The sequence below is a fragment of the Balaenoptera musculus genome, chromosome 12 (genome assembly GCF_009873245.2).
Source record: "Balaenoptera musculus isolate JJ_BM4_2016_0621 chromosome 12, mBalMus1.pri.v3, whole genome shotgun sequence".
Classification (NCBI taxonomy): domain Eukaryota; kingdom Metazoa; phylum Chordata; class Mammalia; order Artiodactyla; family Balaenopteridae; genus Balaenoptera; species Balaenoptera musculus.
The window spans coordinates 58,647,171-58,665,939 of record NC_045796.1 but is presented as its reverse complement, the minus strand read 5'-3'; the positions used below and the strand labels follow the sequence as shown (position 1 = coordinate 58,665,939).

General features: G+C 36.6%; 1 protein-coding gene across 1 annotated transcript in view; it reads right to left on the bottom strand.

The window, feature by feature from the left end:
• ASCC3 (activating signal cointegrator 1 complex subunit 3) overlaps positions 1-18,769 on the bottom strand; it is a 338,512-nt gene that overhangs the window by 142,990 nt on the left and 176,753 nt on the right. Inside the window, 1 exon segment of the mRNA XM_036871893.1 lies at positions 17,238-17,375. Within this exon segment, the coding sequence (XP_036727788.1) occupies positions 17,238-17,375 (138 nt within the window).

Below are 18,769 nucleotides of genomic sequence, written 5' to 3'. Positions count from 1 at the left end.
TTTTTTTTTTTTGACAAATCCACACCTGCCTCAGGGTCTTTACACTTTCTGTTCCAGACCCACTGCCTTGGGAGCCTTTCCCCCTTACTGAGATGCCCCTGGTTCCGCGGGGCATGCGCTCCTTCTCATAGTAATGAGCCAATAAACCCAACTGTGCTTCCCCGACACCTGTGTTCTTGCTGATCTCTGACAGGAGGGCACCAGCCACCTGTCTTAGCTCCTCAACTTTACATCTGCCCTGAATATTCTAACTTCGCTTCTGAGGTCTGTTCTTTGGCTTGGTCTGACCTCAGATGTGGGATATGGTCCACTTATCTGCAATCTGTATAAGTGCCACAGCAGATCTTACAAAATTCACTGACGACTCACTGTACAACGGGGAAATTTTTTCTGCAAAATTAAAGACTACGGATTAACAAAAGTGTTCATATAGTCAAAGCTTCTGTTTGGGCATCACATCCTGCGCTTATTTGCTACTGCTCTGAAAATTTCATGATCAACATCTTGATAGCTTCTTTTGAAACAGCGTTTTCCATAGTTTTCACGTAAGGGGCACTACACTGGCAGGGAATGGGGTTCTAGTACAGTCACACTGATTATCTCTAAGGTCACTTAAAATTTTAAACTTCTAAATTAATAATAATTACTAAGAACATGACCTAAGAAAACTGCACTCCATGAAATCTGCTACAGATATAAAATGGAAGGGAAAACATTAACAAACCCCACCATCTAGTGGCCAGCCAAGTAAATAACAACTTAGAATTTTGAGCCTTGTTGAGTCCCAAGCAAAATACACATACACATAAAAATGTTATCTTCATTAAGTTTCAAGGGGAGGGTATTATTTCATTTTTGTGCCATGTGGTCAGCCTCTTAGAAATAATTGTATAAATACACTTTATTATTAACTACATTTGGATCATATTGCCTTAACTTCCATCTTTTCAGACGTGTGTTATTGTCAGTCTCACAAATACGGGCTCCACGTTATGGAGTATTTGCCAGTATATAACAGAGCTCCCTCGTGCGGTCAAGGTAGAAGAAGGAAAAACACTTCACCTACTTCATTTCTTCGCTAATATTCATGAGTGAACATTCAGAGCTAACAGAGGAAACTGAAAAATACTGCTTGGAGACAGTCACAAAAAAATCATGCTGCTGGATGGCTCTTTGTTTTGGGTGAATCTGCTGTCCACAGACCCCTGGCACTGGAATATCCTGATGTGCTTGTTATAAATGCAGATTCTCAGTCAACATCCAGTTGAGGTAAGACTTGGCTTGTGACACCAATGACACAGTAAGAAGCTGAACGCAGGAAATATGTAACTGCGGTGAAAAATATTCTTATAAGGTAGCAGGTAGATCATGGGGTGCTGACATATCACCTCCAACTCTGACCAGGTGGGTTCAACCAGCTTGTTCTCTGTAAGCAACCAAGAAGTACCAGGGGTCACTTCGCCTTTGTCTCTATTCCTGCTCATATTCTGTGCATTGCTTTTTTATTGATTCATTAGAGACATGAAGTGACAACAATCTTAAAATAAGACTGGGTTGTTCATTCTCAACTGTCTTTTAATCTGAATCTGCCATTTGTGATCTAGCCTAGTTCACAGGACAAATAAACAAGAAATCCTGGGGAGGAGGCCCAGGAATGAGTGCGTTTTAAAATCTTATTTAAAAAATTATCATACAGTAAAATTCTCTTTCCACTTTGGTGTACAGTCCTACGAATTTTGGCATATGTTCAAATTGTGTAACCACCATAATAATCAGGATACAAAACAGTTCCTTTACCCTCCTTAAATTCTCTTGCTATTCCTTTATAGTTAAACCCTCCCCACTTACAACTCTTGGCACCCCCTGATCTGTTCCCCATCCCTAACTTATAGGATGGAGTAAAGTTGTGCTCTCAGAAAACATCATACCTGAAATACTTATATAACTAAATAAGAATATAATAAACAAGTAAATCAAGCATCTAATTCAGAAATTTATAAAAATAAAAAATATAACAAAGCCAAGGAAAAATGGAGAAATGCCCTAATAAAGTTAAAATAGAATCTGATTTTTAAGATGTGAAATTGATAAGTAAACATAAAAACTCTAATTTTAAAAGAAAAAAATAAAAATAGACAATGTCTATTACAGGGCAGCAGGAGTTGGCAAATTATGTGCCAACTGCCTGTTTTGTAAATAAAGTTTTATTGAAACACAGCCATATCAGTTTGTTTACAAATTGTCTATGGCTGATTTTGAGCTACAATAGGGGAGTTGAGGAGTGTGACAGACACCATATGTTCGCAGGCTTAAAATATTTACTGTCTAGCCTTTAAGTAAAAGGAGATACACAGTGGAAAACAAGCACAACAGCACAAGCACAAAGACACAAAATTAGTAATGTGAAAAAGAAGTGTTCAGAAATACATCACAATTTTAAAGAATGAGAAGAGTATTCTGAAAAATTCAATACATTCCATTATTAAAAATGTTTGGAACAGATGATTTTCTAGGAAAATGTTACTAACATTTATATTAAAAGTGATAGAAAATTATAATAAAAGCAATGGAAGAAAATGTAAAGGCTATCTAATATCTAGGCTTTCATACTTTTTAAAGACAAATTAATTCTAATGTTACTAAGAGGCCTTAGAGCACAGAAATAGAAGTCTAAAAATTAATCACAGAGGCAGTGTAATACCACTGATATTAAAACCTGACAAAGCAGCAGAAAACAGAATACAATAGAGAAATCTCTCTTAAGAATATTAATCCAAATAGTAAAGAGTTTTAGAAAACAGAATTCACCAGTGCATTAAAACAATATACCACAACTAAGTAAATTAAACCCCAGAATGCAAGGGCACTATACCTATAAATATATTAACATATTTATTAATAAGTCAAAGGAGAAAAAACATATGATCATCTCCAGGCACTGAAATCTCACAAAAGACCACATTCAATCTCGATGAGCAGAGGTGACAAAACATCGATTTCAAACCACACTGAATCATAAAACATTAGGCGTATATCAATTAAAGTTAGGAACAAGGCAAAGATGTTTACAATCAGCTTACTAATGTCCTAGACAATGGAATTAGACATAAGAAGATAATAAAAAGTAGAAATACTGGAACGGAAGAGGTCAAAGCAATTATTAGTTGCAGATGAAATAAACATTTATTTAGAAAACTGAGGATTAATTAAAAACTACTGGGCTTCCCTGGTGGCGCAGTGGTTGAGAATCTCCCTGCCAATGCAGGGCACACGGGTTCAAGCCCTGGTCTGGGAAGATCCCACATGCCGCGGAGCAACTGGGTCCGTGAGCCACAACTACTGAGCCTGCGCGTCTGGAGCCTGTGCTCCGCAACGAGAGAGGCCGCGATAGTGAGAGGCCCGCGCACCGCGATGAAGAGTGGCCCCCGCTTGCCGCAACTAGAGAAAGCCCTCGCACAGAAACGAAGACCCAACACAGCCATAAATACATAAATAAATAAATAAATAATTAAAAAGAATTAAATCTTAAAAAAAAAAAAAAAACTACTAAAATAATGATTGATTTCAGAAAGGTGAGAGTCCCCCAAATCAATATTTTAAAAAAGTCTTTCTGTATATATACAATAACTTGTTCGAAAATAAAAGGGAAGAAAATAGCACATTTATAAAAGCGGTCAAAAACAGAAAAAACAAGAAATGGGTAGCACCTACATGAAGAAAAAGCATTATTATACTGCCGAAGGACATTCAAGAAATGAAATGATATGCTTTGCTTTTGAGATGGGAAAACTTGATTTGGTAAAAATACCAATTCTCACTAACTTAATCTGTAAATCAATGCACTAACTCAACTAAAAGATAAACATTATTTCTTGGAAGTGATACTAAAGTTCATCCTTCAAAGTAAACCTGTATATCCAGGAAAAATTCTAAAATTGAAGAATAATCAGGATGCTTATCCCAATCACATATCAAAAATATTAAAAAAACAAATAAGTATTGTAAAGCAATTATACTCCAGTAAAGATGTTAAAAAAAACAAAGAAGTAAAATAGTTTGATACCAGAGAAGAGACAATAAGATCAAGGAAATAGAAGACAAAGTTCAGAAACTGACTCAGGCAAACGTGAGAATTTTGTATGTTATATTAAACTTTAAAAACAACAGAATAAACAGGAAGTATTCAGAAATGCATTTGCCGGGGGAGGTCATCAAGAAGATGTGACCACCAGCTTGACCCACAGGCTGGGCCCAGGCAATCAGAGGCTCCTCATCCCTTCTCCCGTCCTTGGAATGTGCACTCTGCTTGCCTTCGCTTAGAGGCTGCCCAAGGACACAGCCCTTAGACAGAAATGCGGTGCTGTCTGTGCACATGACTAAACCCCGTTAAAGCCTCTATATAAACTTTTAAGATTGTGGCAGGTGGGTGCGGAGATCTACTTGTATGTAAGTTCCCTCAATTATTAAACCTGCCACCCACCAATCTGGAGTGGTCTGCCTCTTTCTTAAGTCTTTCCTTGTCCTCTGTGTTTTGGGGCCGGTTTCACATTACACCCAGAAAGGTCCCGAGGAGACTGCAAACCAACACCATTACTATATGCAATAAGTTCTAGACGGATCAAAGATTTAATAATGAAAATTTAAAACTTAACTTAAAAAGGGCTGGAGGAAATCATGATGAAGTGAGTGTGATCTTTATAAGCAAGACAAAGCCCAAATACTGTAAATAAACTGAAAAAAATCTCATTATGGTAAAAATATTCATAAATTAATAAAAATAAAAATCAAAGATTAAGTAGGAAAAATGTTTGTAACACATATAACAGTACATGCAATTTATAGAAAAAGAAATTCAAATGGCAAATATGAAAAACGCTCAGCTTCACTCATAAAGAAATGCCAGTCAAAATAATAATGAAGTACCATTTTTGGCCTATTAATCTGTCATAATCTCAAAAATTCTAACGCTGTTCAGTGCTGGCAAAGTTAGGCGGGAGGAAGTTACTGTCCCAGGAAATGTTAAGTTGGAACAATCTCTTCAGTGGGCAGCTCAGGACCACTCATTCACCAAAATTTTACATGCATGTACCATGTTGATAACTAAATTCCACTGCCAGGAATTTTCCCAGTGGACATCACTGCAAGTGCCAAGAGTGTGAGCGAGAATGTGTACTGCAGCACTGTTTACAATGCGACATAATTAGAAACAACAAAAGTATCCATCGAGACAGACTGGGTAAATGAATTAAGATAATGTCCACACTGGGACCTACTACGCAGTTGTTAAAAGAATGAATCAGAGGGCTTCCTTGGTGGCGCAGTGGTTGAGAATCTGCCTGCTAATGCAGGGGACACGGGTTCGAGCCCTGGTCTGGGAAGATCCCACATGCCACGGAGCAACTAGGCCCGTGAGCCACAACTACTGAGCCTGCGCGTCTGGAGCCTGTGCTCCGCAACAAGAGAGGCCGCGATAGTGAGAGGCCCGCGCACCGCGATGAAGAGTGGCCCCCACTTGCCGCAACTGGAGAAAGCCCTAGCACAGAAACGAAGACCCAACATAGCAATCAATCAGCTAATCAATAAATAAATCTTTAAAAAAATAAAAATAAAAAAAAATTACAAAAAAAGTCTTGAAAATGTTTATAAAAACAAAAAACAAAAAAAACAAAAAAAACCCAAAAAAAACAAACAGACAAACAAACAAAAAAAACCCCCCCCAAAAAAAAAAAAAAAAAAGAATGAATCAGATCTTTCAGGGTTGATCTGGAAAGATTTCCATGATGTATTACTAAGTGAAAAAAGTATGAGACATAAAAGTGTGCCTAACACGATCCAATTTTTTCATACTGAAACTCACATGCAGACACACACAATGGCAGTTTGTATAAAACCTTCCCTTGAAAGAAACATAAATGGAAGAAGGTTTTTAATAGGAGTTTTATTTGGAGAAATCAATGGAGAAAGATGGTTAAGACCATGAGTTACGGAGCTAAACTTATTACAAGATGCCTGCTGCTTCCTCAACTATCAGAACAGTTGTTGTTTTCCACCTGATTTTTCAGGGTGAGCTCTACCTGGAGTCCGGGTTTTGCTAGCCTCAGAAGGACTAATTCACCCTGTTCACATTGTCTGAACAGAGCATCGGATTCTCCGAGAAAGCCATTTGAGATCCAATACTATACTCACTGGATAAAGTATCTCTATACATGGAAATTCAGCACAAAAGAACACCAGCTGTGAAAGGTAAAGGGAGTCAGGTGTGTAGTAGAAGAATTGTGTAAACTTGTTTTCCTCAGTCTTTATATTTCCAGTTGTCACAAGTGAACTTCCCATACAGGGCTTTATTGTCAGTAAAATTAGAATAGAACGGACAACTGCTAAGAATCCATTAGCAGCCAGAGGATACTAAATTTTTTTCCCCTAGTGAAAGCATGCCCCAAGCTTCCTTCCATGACTTTACATATCTTTTTCCTACCTATGACACAGAAAATCAGTATGAGTACTTTTTAAAATGTAACCACTTCCCAAAGTTGACTTCCAAACTAACACAAATACATGATTAAAGAACGAAGACTGACAGCAAGTAACTGAAGATATTAAAAGAAAACAAATTAGGTTTTTTTCCTCCATAAGACAAAAAAATATACAGAAGTAACACAAGACCTTCAGCTCAGTTACAAACCCTGCACGAAACAACAATAAGAAATGGCATAAATAATTTAGTGACCATTGTAAGCCTTCTGAGGTAATTTATCTTGGTAAGGTATGCTTTAATGTGGATTATTTCAAATCCATTAAGAAGAAATAACAGTCATTATAAAAACTAAAATTTAACCAGAAGGAGGCAAATAGTTTCTCCCAAATGATACCATTCTTTTTTCACAATTACTAGTGAGTATGCCTTATCAATATTGGAAAAAACATTATAGACTCTTCATCTTTGGTATGTGCAATTTTTATCATTCAATAAAGTTATAAAGTTAATCAGTGGACCTGCTTACATTGTTAGGAGCATAAACCAATACCTGGCTTACCTTTTGACAAGGGAGTTTAGAGATCTAAGGAATATCATCTTTCCCCACCCTTTCTCTTTCTCTCTTTCAAAGCTCTTATTCTACTTTAAACCCTTATCACCGAGACATCTGAAATCGCTCCTCTGCCATCCACACCAAGAGAGCCAAGAACGGCAATGCTCTGTCTTCCACGAGTCTTTCAGAAGGAAACACATCATACCTCCCACCCTGTTCTCAGGATAAGGCCTATTAGCTGGCTGTTCACACGATCAACAAAATCTAGCTATGATCAGAACTTCTGAGGATCATGTTAAAATTTTAGGGTCTTAGTTCCAGATACTCTGATTCTGACAGCTGGCATGGAAACAGGTAATGGGGAACCAATGCCCTATTATACTATTTTCCCCATAATACTTGGTATTTCTTCGCTCTTGAGTCGGTTCCCTACTTCCTCTACTATTTCTCCACCTTAGGGTATGAAATTCTCCACTCTATTCTCTGGAATTGCCACTCAGTAATAAGCAAACTATATCAACCTCATCTCCCACCCTGCCTTAACTGAAACTTGACTCTCTTCCATGGACTCTTGTTTTCCATGCATATCTTTCAAGTGGTGGGGGATGATCTCTCTCTTCCCTCTCACCATTTCCAGGTCAGCCTGTACTAACTTTTAACAAAAACCTCTGTTCCTTTAAGGTTCAGTATATCTGCTATGTCACCTGTTACCCTACCTTATCCAATGAAGACTCCATACGTATGGCTCCTAGTCTTTCTGTCTATCCCATTTCCTATCATGATCCTTGGTGACAGTATTTTCCATGTGGACATCTAAAACCCTCGCTCTTCAATTCCTTGACACCCTCATTTCCACTGACATCTCCTCTGTCCCATCTTAGCCATACCAACGATTGTATTCTAGGCCTGTCATCAACCCACAACTGTACTACTTCCAAAACCAAAATCGCTAGTACAAACACCTCAATTTCTGACCAAAGATTCCTATATGTCAAGCATGCCCAGCTAACTTTTTCTAAGCTCTTTCTTTATCATTAATGATACTTCGAGATCACAATTCCTCTACTTTCTTAATATTCATCAGCAGCACGCCCTCTCCATCCCTGCCCCAGTCTTTATTCTGGTTCTTTCTCCAGTGCAGATAACACAGTCCAAGATTTTAATCACATTCCTGCCAATTTCTTAAACTCATCTACCCTTTTGCCATATAAGACTGGTAGAATGTCAAACTCAGATGACCCAAGGTAGCTAATGCTTAAGAAAAATTATATACAAGGGCAACTGGAGACCACTCTAAATCCATGATCACAATCTCAACAAGCCCTTAACATTGGACAGCAATTCTGTGATGTCTTTATGGTCAGTTTGTTGTCACATGTCTAACAATGTCTACATTACACATTGATTGGCTCTCCACAAACTTCTCACCACCTTGTTATCCTTGACTCTTAGAGAATGACCTTAACAACTACTTCACAAGGAAAATACAATACATCAGAGGAAGCTCCCTTATCTTCCTGCCATACACCTAAAACCTATTTGCATCAGAACCCATCTTTCTAACTTTCTCTTCTGTTTTAACAGTAGTGCCCTAACTCCTATCTAAGGAAAATCTCTACTTCTTCTTTGGATCCCATGCCTCTTGAAAATTCTCAGGACTCTAATAGGTTATCTGTGGTCTCTTTCCTTTCCTATATGAATAATCAATCAATTTCAATCCTTTTTCACTCTCTCTCGAATAGTTTCCATAGAATATAAGCACATCACTTCCACCTTGAAAAGAAAAATAGTATGTCTACCTTTCTGAGTACTATTTCATATTTTCTAGATACTATCCATTTTCCTTTTGTATATAAATTAAGTTCTCAAAATTGATGTTTACACTTTAATCTACATTCATCAGCCAGCTTAATCTAATTTTTGCTCTCCACTCTGGGGGTGAAAAGGCCCTGAATAAGGTCACCAATATCCTCCACGTGGCTAAGTACAGTGTATTTTGCAGCCCTCACATTACTTGACCACTCAGTGCAGCAGTCAGCATAGATGATCTCTTTCTTCTCTCTGAAATGCTCTTTTCCTCAGCCTCTATGACATTTACTCCGGGGTATACGCCAGTGTTTGGAGGCTCCTCTGCTGGCTCATTCTCCTCTAATTAAATATCAGAATTCCTCAAGGCTTGGTCTTAGGCTCTTTTACCACTCATATCCACTCCCATGGTTTTCCCACTCCAAAACAGACTGAGCTTCTGATACATTAGACTTACATACCCATCCAGATGCTTACTCTACATCTCTAAGTGTCCCAGGCACCTCATCTCAGCACGTCCAAATGGACCCTTCCCTCCAAAGTAATCCTTCTCTACTACTCTTTTCCCTCATAAATGACCCAACTAACCACTCAACAATATTAAGCCAGACATCTTTTAGAAGCCAGAAAACTTCCAGATCTCTCTTCCTCAACCCTTCATACCCCATTAACTACCAAGTCAATCAATTCTATTTCCTAAATATGCCCCAATGAATCCACATCTCTAACTGGTATTCCCATTCTCTCCTGCCCTGCCTGTGTGTAGTGATCTTTCTTAAAAGCACAACCCTGTTAGGAAAATTACTTGTTTTGTGTGCTCAAATTGTCATTTTATTTTTATATTATTAGTTGAGGGGAATATAGTTAATGACATGCCACTCCCTTCCTCAAACTTCCCTAATCATAACCCATTTCTTTTAAGATAAAATACCTAATCTGTAACATGATAAACAAGGCCCTCACAATCTGGTCCTTGCCTACAACATTAGACTCATGCTATAAACGTGGCATCTACCACTCCCCATCATTCTCTACGTTTCTTAGTCACTCTGATTTTATCCACATCCTTCAATGTGCTATTGCTTTTCTGGTGTCAGAGACTTTTCCTAGAACATTCTTCTGCTGTCCTTTGCTTTGTGTACATATCTCACCTTAAATGTCACTGTGTTAGCTAAGCGTTCCTCCCAATTTTACTTTCTTTTAGCACTTAATCCGTCTTTATTATTTAATACAATGTAATTAAAATCAATTATTTAATTAGTTGTTAATCTTTCTGTTCAGCCAGAACATAAGCTCCATAAAAATAAATGGGCAGCTACTTTTTTTCTTCCAAAATATATTTCCATTCCCAATTAATGCAAAGAATGTTAATCAGCATGCAAGCCCCACCTCCTTCAATGAGGCCTTCTTGTATTGCATGAGCCAGAAGGTAAAATCTGTACCTCCCAGATCTCTTGTAGTCAGGGTATTGGATACAAAAATCCATTCTGCTTATTAAATGCACTCATGCAAGATCTAGGCAATGGAAGTGAAGAGGAAACCATTTTCTGCTGTTTTCTTTTGCTGGCAAGCAAAATCTTGCAGAAATGAGGCTTAAAAGTTATAATGGATGTACTATATATTCAAAATTTGGTTTTCCAGCATGTTCGTGAACGATGAAAGGTATCTAGTAGCAGGTGTAGCTTCTGCATTTTGGATCACCACCATGGTATGGCTGCTGGTTCTTAAACTCAACAGTTCCAGTGGTAGTTGCCCGACTTCTACTCCTCCAATCTTACCAACATTCTAGGAATTACCTAACTTCTTTTCACAAAATTATTTTCTATTTAAAATATACGTACAATGGTTTGTTTCCTTTAATGAATCCTGATTGATACAACACAACTTTCTCAATCCACTTTAAACAGGTTGACAGCAGAGTTTATCTATCTTGATACCTATTGATCTACCATAGTGACTGGTAGGTAGCTTACACTCAGTAAATATTCACTGAGTGACTACCACTAAAAACAGTTTGAGGTTCATGTGTATACAGTCAATTCACAATGACACAGACTAGCCTAATTCCCATAACCAATTTCCATATGTCATTCTAGCTGTGAGAATTATGTACTTTAACTGGGGAGAAAGAAGTACCGTGTCCCCTGTTCCATGTTATAACCCTTGAAAGATGGTCTTGGTTCCCATATGAGCTACCCTGGTATTAACTACAACCCAATTATACAGACACAAGTTAGCATTCTAGAGAGAGCACTCTAATCAGCAGAAGAGAAATCTCCTCTAAAATTGTATTCTTCATACCCATTTGGCCATTTTAAAATAAATGCTGAAATAAAAAATTTTTTAAAAAATCACTGTGAAATGTGATTTTGATATTTAAATTTTATCAATACAAATCTCTGTACCATTAGGGATTAGAAATTTTTACTTATATAATCTATATGTTTTTAAAATGGTTTTCCTACTAAAGTATTTTCAAATGAGAGAGCAACAATGTTCTAATATACATACTTTTCCAAAACAGCAAGGTTCTTTAACGAGATGTATAAACTTGTTTTAAGAAATTTATTGCATGTTTCTAAAATACATCTTAAAGCACAGGAAGAAAAATTGCTGCAATCAAGGCTACTTAAATAAAGATAAAATTCCAATGCTACTTTCTGTGTTTCTTAAAAAGGGTCTCACTAAAGAAGCTCCTTGACATGGGTCATGGTAATAATTTTTTGAAAATCACACCTAAAGCACAAGCAACAAAATAAAAAATAAACAAGGGGGACTACATCAAACTAAAAAGCTTTCACCCAGCAAAAGAAATCGACAAAGTGAAAAGACAACCTATAGAATGGGAAAAAATATTTGCAAACCATATATCTGATAAGGGGTTAATAACCAAAGTATATAAAGAACTCATTAAACTCAATAGCAAATAACCAAATAATCTAATTAAAAATGGGCAAAGGGCCTAAAGAGACATTTTTCCAAAGAAGATGGCCATGGCCAACAGGCACATAAAGAGAAGCTCAACATCACTAGTCAGTCTTTGGGGAAATGCAAATTAAAAGCACGATGACATATCATCTCACACTCATCAGAATGTCAGAATGGCTGTCATCAAAAAGAGAAGAGATAACAAATGCCAGTGAAGATGTGGAGAAAAGGGAACTCTTGTGAACTCACTGTTGGCGGGAATGTAAATTGGTACAGTCACTATGAAAAACAGTATGGAGGTTCATAAAAAATTAAAAATAGAACTACCATATGATCCAGCAATTCCACTTCTGGGAAGATATCCAAAGGAAACAGAAACAGTTGGAAAGATACCTAAACCCCCATGTTCATAGCAGCATTATTTACAATAGCCAAGACATGGAAATGACCTAAGTATCCAGCAATGAATGAATGAATAACAAATTTGTGATACAAACACACACACACACACACACACACACATACACACACAGTGGATTATTATTCAGCCATCCATAAAAAAATGAGGAAATCCTACCATTTGCTACAATACGCATGGGCCTTCAAGGTTTGCCTGGGTTCAAAATCTTTATTCTAAAGAGCCTATTTCCCTTTGAAAATGAAAAAAATCCAATTAAACACTCAAATCTATTTTGTATTAATTTTCTTTCATTTTACTTAAAAAAAATAATATACTTATAACATTCTTTCTATGTGGTTACAAACAGACAGTAGAATTAATATATTAGCCTCCTAAAGGAAAGGAGGTTGATATGCCTGAGGAAAGAATAAACTCTGAGACAACAGTTTACACTTATTTAAAGTAAAAAAACAAGAGAAAGGGGGCTCTTAGGTACCTGCTACTCTCTTCAGCTAACAGATATCATCTATTCCAGGAAAAGGAAATTCTAATTTTATTTGGTTATACTGACACTGGAAAGCTGCTAAACCAGAAATAATTAAAGCTATCAATATTAAGTATCAGATTACTTACATCAAAGCCAAATTCCTATAATTTAGGCAAAGGCTAAAGCTAACCTATGAAAGCAGGCAATGGTTGGTAGATCTAGATAATAATAAAAAGTCATAAAATGATACTTTAAGGTAGCTTGAGGGTACATATTATTACTCGATTTTTCCTAGTGTTCTGATTTGTTTAACAGATATTCCTAATCACTACATTCATGAGGCTTGCTGCATGATAGACCGTATCTACCTATAAGGAAAACTTTTAATATCACTAATATATGTAAAAAATCAAACAACATCAGTGCCTATTAATCAGAGAAATACTGTACAGGGTGGGTGGGAATATCCATCCTAGTACTAGAATATTTAAAGCCTGTTAAAAGTTTTGTCCCTAAAGGAAAGAATTTATTTGACTGAGATGGAGAATGAAACAGAATCTGAAGATTCTAATTGGAATAATTCATTCAACTTAAAATTAAAATTATAATTAAAAACAACGGGAACTTCCCTGGTGGTCCAGTGGTAAAGAATCCGCCTTCCAATGCAGGGAACGCGGGTTCGATCCCTGATTGGGGAACTAAGATCCCACATGCCACAGGGCAACTAAGCCCACACGCCGTAACTACTGAGCTCATGTGTCTCAACTAGAGTCCACGTGCCGCAAACTACAGAGCCCATGCGCTCTGGAACACGGGCGCCACAACTACAGAGCCCACCTGCCCTGGAACCTGCGTGCCACAACTAGAGAGAAGCCCGCATGCCACAACGAAAGATCCCGCATGCCTCAACAAAGATCCTGCGTGGTGCAACTAAGACCCGACGCAGCCAAAAATAAAATAAATCTTAAAACAAACAAACAAATAATGGCTTAATAATGAAAATGTCTGTATCCCTAATGATATATTTCTATGTATAAATGCAAGCTGCTACTATTCCCTAAGGTATGTTCTATCTTACAGAAAACAGTGGTTTCTTAAGAGAGTTTCTTCGTCGGAGAAGGCGAAAAGTAATATGCAAAGTAAACTTCTAGAAGTAGGTTTCCAGAATATGATATGCAATGTTTTATCACTCTTCAGCTAGTTTCCAAAATAATTTCATATATCATTTCATTTGTTTCTCATAGTAAACTACTAGAATAGGTGTTATTTACCCCATTATTTCTCCATTTGATAGAAGAAAAAGTACCTTTAAGAAATGTTTAGGTGTTTAAGGCCACAGGGCTTCTAGAGGTGAAGTCACAGCCAGAGCTTTTTGCTAATGTGTCCTCTTACTTTGGGCCTCGTTTGTAATTCCTCAGACACTCCCTTCCCCGGGGAGAACTGCAAGCTCCATCTCTGTAGCTTCATCTACCCTTGGGGTATTTTACTTTCCTTTCCCTATTTTCCTGTTTCAGTGGACAATTTGGAAATATAGTTGCTTTTTCAGCTGGGAGTAAATTTGATATCAAAGATAGGAATGGTACGAGGGGTCGTGAAGTATAACCGTTACTTACTGGAAAGAAATGACGCATCTTCAGCTGTGGTTAAGGCACAGACACAGCCTCAGTATGTACGAACAGTGCCCTCCCCACCCTGCCCCACACACACAGAGAAAAAGAATCCTTAATGGAGTTTTATTTATTATTTATACAAATAAAGTTACAGTGTGTTGAATAAAACTGTGAAGAAACGCTTTTAAAAACCATACTTGCTGAGTCAGGAATTGAGATGGTTACTTTAAACACTTAGGGATAAAGGATCACTGTGGCACGGTAGGGATTTAGTTGTATTTCCATTAACAGGAGTCAGGAGGCTAAATTTCTATGTACCACCATAGCAAACTTACCTTCTAATTTTATTTTAATGTTCTGAGTACTTAATTTCCTATTTTTCAAAAACATCAGAAGAAATATCTCCTGCCATCATTGTAATAGCATCCTTAGAATAGCTAGTAAGTTAATACCATTCAAGTTTAAAAGGCACTTCAAGAAATAGGAACAAACATTCAACTTTAGATTTAGAAGAATAATCTAAAATTCTGGAGCTTCGAGAAAACATCCAGAAAGATTACCTTATCTTTTGTTATAAATAATTTTCACTGTGGAGGGGCCAACTGTTTTGAATCTCTCTCTTTCGGAGAAATGAGGGATATAGCTGAGCTGAAGAAATGTTCTCCCATTTATTAAAGGAAAAAAAAAGACTCAAAGCTCTAAAGGCTTTAGAAAGTCACAGGTTGGATATGTTCTGTTTGCTTTTGAACAAACAGGATGCACTGTAGTGAAAAGGGTAGACTTTGGAGTCAGTCTGGTTCAAATCATAGCTTCACTTATTACATGGGAGTCTCTGGGAAAATTATTCTCTTTTCTCAGTTTCCTTATCTGTAAAATGGGGATAAGAATCTTTAAAGGACAGAATAGTGGTAGAGATCAAATGAGAAAACTAAAGTGAGAACATCTTTTAATAATGTCTGCCTCCAAGAAACAAAGGCAAAAAAAAAAAGTAATTTTGGGGTACCTACTATCAGCCAAATGCTATATGAAAGAGTATAATGGTGAATAGGACAGCGTTCCTTGAAAACATGTACTTATTAATAATGTCTGTGGAATCCATTCTTGTTAAAAAAAAACCAATAATAACAGGTGGGTCAGGATAAAAATCAAGTATAATGAAAATATCAAAAAAAAAAAGGTATAATAAAATGACTAGGGACTTTCAAGTCTCCACGTTTTTTTTCAGCATAGTGATCTGTCATTATACGTTTGGTGACATGGTCTTAAATAAATATCATTTGAAAATTCCTCTACATAAATTATTTCTATATGCTTTAGAGTATTTCATGCTATATTTGAATAACTTATACACAAATGCCATATCAAGAGATAATAATAGTACAAACCTACATCATAGGTTGTTGTGAACATTGAATGAGTTATAGAAAGCAATGAAAACAATGCCTGGCCCAAGTAAACTCTGATAAATATTGAATATTATTATTATAACAATGAAACAATAAACCTGCATGATTTAGAATAGCAATAACTCTCAGAACTGAGAGGTATAAAATAACCAGAAATCCACAAGGTGGCTCTCAAGGCTTGGCTTTTAAACACAATAGAGCTGCTTTGTATTTCCAAAGAAATGAAACAAGACCTTTCATAATTCACCATTATGAATGCCGACCTGACTTTTCAAAGACTCTCATAAATTCATAATTAATAAATAACTGGAAGAATACAAAGCTGCATAATAAGTGGTATGTAATAGAAAACTTTATAAAGGAAAAAAAAGAAAAAAATGAGTAAATTTTGTAGTTACACTGAAAGAGAATCTGACATTCAAAATAACCTGCATCAGATTATCATAGTCAGAATTTAAAATATCAATATAAAATGGTGAAATTTAGAGCACAATCTTAATAGCTAAATACATTTTACTAAGATGGTAAATGTGAAGGTGCAGAGCACAATGCCTGGCAGCTGTTCAGCAAATATCAGTTAAATCTTAAGTTATGCATACAAAATACTTTGAAGATACTATCATTTTATGCCTATAGTTTTTTTATTTAAAAATTTATTTTTATAGCTTTAAATCAGGGCAAAATTTTCTGCAAAGGGACAGAGTATAAGGTACTTTATACTTCCCTTGGAGTACTTTATACTCCAAGTACTTCAGGCTTTGTGAGCCATATCATCCCTGCAGCAAGTACTCAATTCTTCCCTTGTGTGTAAAGAAGCAGTCATAGAAGACAAAGGAAGGGCTCTGACTGTTTTCTAATACAACTAATTACAAAAACAGGTTGCCACCTCTGGCCCTCGGGCTGTAGTTTGCCCACTCTTGATCTAAACCATTACTTGATACAATTAAATAAAACCTTTTATAAATCTTAGAATACTATCGATACTCAAATTGCCTAGAGATGTGCCTCTCAAACTGTAATGTGCATAAATCATCTGGGGATCAAGTAGAAATGCAGATTATGATGTGGTAAGTCTCAGGTGAGGCCTGAGGTTCTGTGTTTCTAATGAGGACCCAGACTTTCTAGGTCCTTTGAGCATATAATGAGTGGCAAGGCAGCTGTTCTGAACCTTTTTGGTCTCAAACTTTCACTCTCAAAAAGAGCTTCTGTTTATGTAAATTACCATCTGTCCATGTTAACCTTAGAAATTAAAAAAAAAAATTATCTATTATATCTTTAAAAGAACAATAATCCATTAGATGTTAATGTATTTTATAAAATGTAACTGTATTTTATGCTTTAACTATGGGACTAAACACAATTATAATCATATAGAAAAAAGTGATAATTGGACACAACATGCATTCGGATCCTTTGAAAGTCAAGAAAAAATGTCAAAATTATCACATGATAAATCTGTAAAATTAACTTATTGGAAACTGGAAACCATGGATCTTTCATATATAAAATATCTGGTATATCTGGCACATTATGTGCTTTAGTTCTTGTATTGTGCTGTCATTTGTTCCCTACCTGTTTTTCTGCATGTCCATATTCAGGTCCTTGAGTAGGTAAAAAGTAGGAAATCTGGCCATTATTCTTGGCTCTTTCTATCAGAGACATAGCCGTTTCTTACTGTGGCATTTCGAAGCATGTACAAAACACCATCACCTAAAATAAAGGAAAGCAGTTTATTTAATACTCAAATTCATTAAAAGATGGCTTAATACTAGTCTGGAAGTCACCCTATATAAATGACTATTAATTTTTCAAAATAAACCCCCAGTTTATGAATACTTCAACATTTGCTTATTTTAGAACAAAGTATATATAGGATAAAGGCAAGTTAAGTAAAATTCAATAACATAGCTTTGTTTATTATTAGCCTATAATTGGCAGAAGTCAGAATGAAATTAATGGATTATATAAAATGTGGAACTTAATTTGTGCATTTCTCTTCTGAAGACATGATTCATTAGCACAATCATATCTTACGAGGACAGAGTATAATAGAGCCTTATTTCGCCACAGTCAATGAAATTGCCAGTATCATAAAGATGTTAAAGAAACTGGAAACAATAAAGACCACTCTTCCTTGGACAAAATCATGTCTAAGAACAACCATTCAGAATAGAGTTTAGGGGACTGCTGGAGATGCAAAGCTTCTAGAGAGGTACTTGGAATTTTCTGTTGTGGCAGACCTTCCTGTGGAATTATTCACAAAGCGGACTGTGGAAATCTGAATTAGGGGAAGGTGAGTGTCTGGATGCTCTGTCAAGAAGAAGTGGAAAAAAAGTCCTTCCAGGGAGAGTAGTCAGGAAGAATGTGAAGGCAAATGAAGAGAATAAAATCAGGAAGTGACTAGCAGTCTGCATTTGCTGCCTCTCAGGGCCTGCCTTCTCTCCTCTGTGATGTTTCTTCTTTGGCTTCCACCTCCCTGTCCCCTCCCTCCATAGCTCAGCCCCAGCCTTCCCAAAGAGCCATAACTAATTCCTAATTCTTGCCTGTCTTCCCAGTGTCTCTCCATGTTCTTCTGTCAATTGTTTTCCCAGAAGCTGGAACTTTGGTGTTATTTGCAGGTTACACACTTAGAAGGACACACACATTGTTTTTAGTCAGGGAATTAATAGGTTCATGAGAGTTGACCTGAGTAAGAGAAGATCATTTTGAGGACAAACAAAAGTGAAAAAGGGAAGGAGGCCTGGGCTTTGACCAGAAAGGAGACAGAATGACAAAGATCTAGAGCACATGCTGTATAATTAACCCATAGTAATCTTATAATTAGCCCACAGTAAACTTGCCAAAGGCAATGTTCCACATATAGGATCTGATAAAATTCATAGTAGAGTAAAACCTCAGATAACCATCATTCAAGAAACTGGAATACTTAACTAATATTCTTTTAGGGTGTATTCAAAGTAAAGGAGAGAAAATAATCTGGAGAAGACCAGAAGTTCCTCAATGAAAATCTCCCAAAGTGTTTAGAGAAAGTAAAACAAGCACTGCAAGTCATCTGGAGAAATTTAACATAAGTTAATCACAGCCTTCAAGGACATAAAGCTTGA